General features: G+C 51.9%; 1 protein-coding gene across 1 annotated transcript; it reads right to left on the reverse strand.

Moving 5' to 3' along the window:
• Nucleotides 1–222: 222 nt before the first annotated feature.
• Nucleotides 223–5,300, reverse strand: LOC103811195 (5'(3')-deoxyribonucleotidase, mitochondrial-like). Its single transcript, XM_009084148.1, has 5 exons — nt 5,037–5,300; nt 1,503–1,603; nt 1,045–1,105; nt 559–673; nt 223–380 (listed from the first exon to the last, which is right to left on the reverse strand). Exons 1-5 carry the CDS (start codon nt 5,298–5,300, stop codon nt 223–225), a joined length of 699 nt encoding a protein of 232 aa, XP_009082396.1.
• Between the last annotated feature and the right edge of the window lie 182 nt (nt 5,301–5,482).

Here is a 5,482-nt window from a genome sequence, read left to right on the forward strand (position 1 = left end):
GACGGGGTGGGGAGGCTGGTGTTTATGTGGCCTGGCGGGTTGGCAGGCGTTTGCTGTCCAGAATGGCCTTCCAGTCATCAGACCAGGAGTGCAGCCGGCGACTGGGGGGCTTCAGCTGCAGGTGCTTGTTGTGGCAGGCAGTGAAGAGCACGTGCTCCCAGGTGGGGTTCAGCTCAGCCCCTGCAAAGCCAGGAGAGAGGTCAGCGCTCGGGAGGCTGGTGTTTATGTGGCCTGGCGGGTTGGCAGGCGTTTGCTGTCCAGAATGGCCTTCCAGTCATCAGACCAGGAGTGCAGCCGGCGACTGGGGGGCTTCAGCTGCAGGTGCTTGTTGTGGCAGGCAGTGAAGAGCACGTGCTCCCAGGTGGGGTTCAGCTCAGCCCCTGCAAAGCCAGGAGAGAGGTCAGCGCTCTGAACAACTTGGCCACAACACACTGAGGTTGATCTTACTCCAATATGAGGAGCCTGAAGATACAAAACCCTAGCGAGAGCCTAATCAGGCATGGAAGGATCAACACCCATCCCTAGCTGCCTTCAGTCACTCTATCCCTCATCTCTTACCTGTTATATCAGGTCTGTCATCTATAAGCAGATCAGCAGAAACCACAGTCTTATCCCGTGTCAAAACAATCTGCTCGAGAAACTCAGGGCCAAAGTGCTTCTCCACCCAGGCATACTGGAAGGCAAGAGGCAGGAATTGAGCTTAGGGAAGGCTGAGGGATAGGGCAGGGTGGAGTGGAAGCAGCACTGACCCCCACACAGGGAGGACATCTCTCTTGTAAATTCACTAGTGAGATAGATTTGGATGCTGCTGCAGCACAAGTTCTTTTCATGTTGCGATGAAATACTAAGACCAAGTAAGTGCCTTAGTGCATGCACATGGCAGAGCTTGACCAACAGCAGAGCTGCTGCTCTGTGAGGATGCTTAGGGACAGAACTGATGGAAGAGGGAAATAAATATCACTGCCATTTTACAGCATGTGGGGCTCAGCCAGCTTCGCTGGGCAGTGTGGACAGGAGGGAGAGCTGAGCTTTGGACCTGCTCACCTTCTCGTAAGGACAGTAGCGGTACTTCTTGATAGGACTTGTGCAGATGAACACATCAGTGCTGCCATGAGGAGAAAAACAGGGGCAGAATGTCACTCTGTGCCTGAGCAGGCAGGAGCCCAAAGCAGACCCCCCACCACACAGATCAAACCAGGGCAATTTAAGCTGTTAATCCCCCATGTTGCAGGATCCCACCCACACCCACAGTACAAGTGTGTTCCCCTTTTCCCCACCCTCACTGGGAGCAGAGAGCTGAAGGGAAAGGGCTGCACATGCTGATGTTCTTTGGTGACTGCTCCAGGAGTCACAGCCCTCTCTCTCCTCCCATGCCTGTGGCTGGGAGACATTTATTTTTAATGCTGACGTATCAGTGCTTCTGCCAGGAGGTGGATGAGCCTGTTGAAGCCACAGCTGCTCCCCTGCCCATCTCCATACACCATAGGCAGGTTCCTACTCACTCTGCCAAATTTGCCATTTGCTTCACAGCTTCCACAGCCCCAGGAAGTGGGTCCAGCTCGATGAAGAAGTTCTTGGATTCCCAGATGCTGATGGCTTTCTCCTGTGAGAGGAAAGAGAGCAGTTACTGCACAGGGCTTCTGGCTGCTCTTCTCCTTGCACATGTCTTTCTCACCCTTTGCTAGGACAGAGGATGGTGCCAGTGAGAAAGGTAGGAGCACTGGCTCCAGTCCCCTCCTGCTAACCCCCCTTGCCTCTGTGGGTGCCTTTGCTCCCCACCTGACAACCTGCACCCATCCCATACAGTTTAGATTGGAGATGCTCTGGAGCAGGCTTGGGTTTGCCTGTGCAGCCCCAGACACAGAGGGAGCAGCATGTTCCTTCAAGGCAAAACACCAGATTATCCAGATCCGAGCCAAATCCCAGGTCTGCATCCAGAGGGATGAATCCAGGTGGATCCAGCTGATGTGGCCTGGTAGCCCTACCATAATGTGATGCTGTTCAGGCACAGATGCTGTCTAGCCTATTTGCCTCTATGAGATCACTTAAAATAGCAGCTGGGCTGCTCTCATAGGAGCAAGTATATTACAGGATGAACTACATGTCAGGATGAATGCAGATGCTTCTCCTCAGGGATGCCTGGGCAAGGTCTACCAGGCAAATAGAGCATTTCCAGGCAAGGATTTGAAACACTTAACATCCAGGTCAGCAGCCAGGGTGCACTGGTATGGCACACAGGGAGAGCAGAGCAGAGAGGAGACCACAGGGAGCAAAACCTTGGGATGAGGGCAGAGTCCAGGGGCTGCCTGAAATGGGTTCAGCACAGCTTCAAGGAACAGCATTTCCTGCACTGACTCAAACAGGCAACAACTTGTCAGCCACTCAGGAAAGCAATTATTTTGCTCAAACACCAGGTCCTCAGGGAGGAAGCTGGGAAGAAGCAGAGGTAGCCCTGTCCTGGCATTGTGATGCAGCTGAGGAGCTGCAGATGCAGCCAGGAGGAGTTTGGAAGGCCCAGGATTGATTTCCATTTTGAGCACCTCTGTTTCTAAATCTGAGGTAGGGGAATAGGGACTCAAGGAACTTTAAGCCCATCCCAGCCCTCTTGTATTGTGAGGGTATGGAGGAGCTGGCAGAGCACCATGGTTGCAGAGAGTAGCCTTGGTGATGCTTAAATATATATATATGCACAGCTCATAGCAATACATAGGCTGCTTGGACACACCAGCACCTGATGAGTCAGAATCTAGCGAGTAATCAGCACTTTTTGCTTTTACTACACTTGTAGTGGAGGAAGAAAACAGGCCACTGTGAGCAACTGGGGCTTTACTGGGGACTCCAAGGCTCAGGACAGCAAAGCCCCAGAGAAAACATAGGGATGTTTGAGGAGTCACATCCTGCTTCATTCTGTGCCAAGACTCTGGCTGCACATCTCACCTGCTCTCAAGGAAGGTGAATGCATCAACCCATTACATATTTGGGCACTGAGCATTGAACATGACATGCCAGAACCAAAGCCTGTGTTTCTCCAAAAATCCCATGCACCATGAGAACCAGACACACAATTTGAAAAGAGAGACTGTTGCACTCTTCCCTTTAGCCCAAGCAGCAGAAGACATCAGTGGTTCAGACGAGGGAAGAAAAGCCTTCTTCATACCCATCCAGAGCGAAACACAGTGATTTGGTGCAGAGAACCAGCAGAAATGCCTCTGGGCTCCATGACAAGAAGAGCTGCCCTAACAGTTTGCCACAGGGCCATGCAAACATTCAAACTCCAGTTGCTCTGCTGCAGACGGGAGAGCAGTGATGTTTTGCTTTTAAGATACTGACTGTAGTAGCTCAAGAGACACCTGAGAATCGTGGCCTGATGCAGCAGAGCACTTCAAACTGTGCTGAGTGTTTTCTTACAGCAAGCACTTCCGCAGCAATTCCTGCTTCCACTTATGTCAAAAAGCATTTTGCAATCAAGCTTGAGGAAGGAACAGCTAAGTTCATCTTGAGGAAAAGACCCACTCAGCTCCCAGGGCCAGAATAACTCCCTGGGGCTTCACAGCCAACACACTGCCCTCCAGATGGAAAAATCCCATGGGCTGGGAATCCCACCATGTCCCAGGCAGGACAGACCCTCAAATTCCTTCTTCTTATTTCTCCCTATGAGGAATTTCTCTGCCCATCCAGGGCTCCCCATCCTTCCAGGTCTGTGTGCTCAGTGTATTGCTGAGCTGTTCTCCCTTTCAGAGCTGGGACCTTCAGCTTCTTGGACTCTTTGGCTCCTATTCCTGGTCAGGTCGATGGTACTCTCTGCTGAGGGGGACTGGAATGGCCCACGTGCCTGTTGGCAGAGAGAATCTCCTACTCACTTTATCCCTGCTCTGAAACCATGAGTGAAACCAGGGCTGCCCTGAGGTTGGTCTGTGGAAGTTTTGCTACTTGTTCAGCCCAAGGTTTTGGTAGTTTTACATGATCACAGCAGATACAAGATGAGTTCACTTCATTTAACACATCCAAAGTAGTTAAGATCAAGGCAAAAACTTCATTATCATGCATTTCCCCTGCCAAACTTTTAATATCTGTTTTACTGCATGAATAACGTCCTCCATTTCACTACCAATCCCAGCCAGAGAGGACACGTTATTCCTTCAGCTTATCAAACTGTTTAGGACGTCGCCCATGGGAGAGCCTCAGACTTATTCTTGCCCCTTTCCTTGCAGCCATCATCCCACTAATGACAGAAGCACTTCTGATTGCCATAACACCTTTCAACTAGTGCAACTGCAAGCCATGGATGATGAGACCACAGTCATCCCATCAGGATGGGAAACTTGTAGAGGCAGAAACTACCTGTCTTTCAACCTTCCACATTCAGCCTTCATTGAATGATAACAGAGAGAGCTTCTGGCTTTAGGCTTTAATTATTAAAGTGAACACAGTAATTTGCAGGCATAGGAAGGCTTGGGGATGTTTTAAGAAAGACTTCACATGAAGCATCAATTGCATGGTTTGCTTTCAACTTTTCTGCTGCATCTCACCCCTCCCATTGCTGTTGAGGAGCTAAATAATCTATGTAGGAACTGTGTGGCCAAATCAGAGCTAGGAAAACCCAGCTATGCAATTTGGGGTATTTTAAGGCAGATGTACTGAAATATTTCCTTTCCTTGCATTTATCTTTGTCCATGCAGGTAAGGAAAAAGACCACTAGACCACCTGAACAACCTGATCTAGTGGAAGGTATCCCCGCCCATGGCAGGGGGTTGGAATGAGACATGCTTTAAAGTCTCTTCCAACCCAAACCATCCTGGGATTCTATGGGAGAGATGTGCATGAAAAATGATGGGTTTCTGGGGAGAACAGGCACCGCTGGAAGCTCTCCTGTGTGCAGACTTGCACCTATGTTTTGATGGGAGCTTTGGCCAGCACCCACAGCCCTCCCCAGCACTGCAGCCACGACCTGAGAGCCAGAGAGTCCCACGGGGCCAAAGCTCCAACCACACAGTGGTGGGAGAGCCACGCGCAGAGCCAGGGGATGCACAACTCACACTCAGCTCAGGTTCCAGGCGCCCGTATTGCTCCGACACCCAGAAGCCCCTCCGGTCCTCCAGGGCAATGTAGGGCTTGTCAGGGTACCTGGCCCTGAACTTCTTGAGGAAGCCTCCCTCGAAGTCAGCCAGCACCCCATCCATGTCCACCAGCACCCGCAGAGCCCTGCGGGACCCTGCAGAGGGGCTCAGCCCCCTGCCCAACCCGGCAAAGGGGCCACAGCGCCGAGGACGCAGATGCAAGAAGCAGCTCAGCAAAATCATGGTGGAGTGGGGACTGGGGCAGGAGATGGAAGGCCTTGGGGCAGGGGATGGAAGGGCTTGGAGCTGGGGCTGGAGGAGCTTGGAGCAGGGGATGGAGGAGCTTGGAGCAGGGGATGGAGGAGCTTGGGGCAGGGGATGGAGGGCTTGGGGCAGGGGATGGAAGGCTCAGGAAAGGGGATGGA

This window comes from Acanthisitta chloris, unplaced genomic scaffold (assembly GCF_000695815.1).
Source record: "Acanthisitta chloris isolate BGI_N310 unplaced genomic scaffold, ASM69581v1 scaffold36411, whole genome shotgun sequence".
NCBI lineage: Eukaryota > Metazoa > Chordata > Aves > Passeriformes > Acanthisittidae > Acanthisitta > Acanthisitta chloris.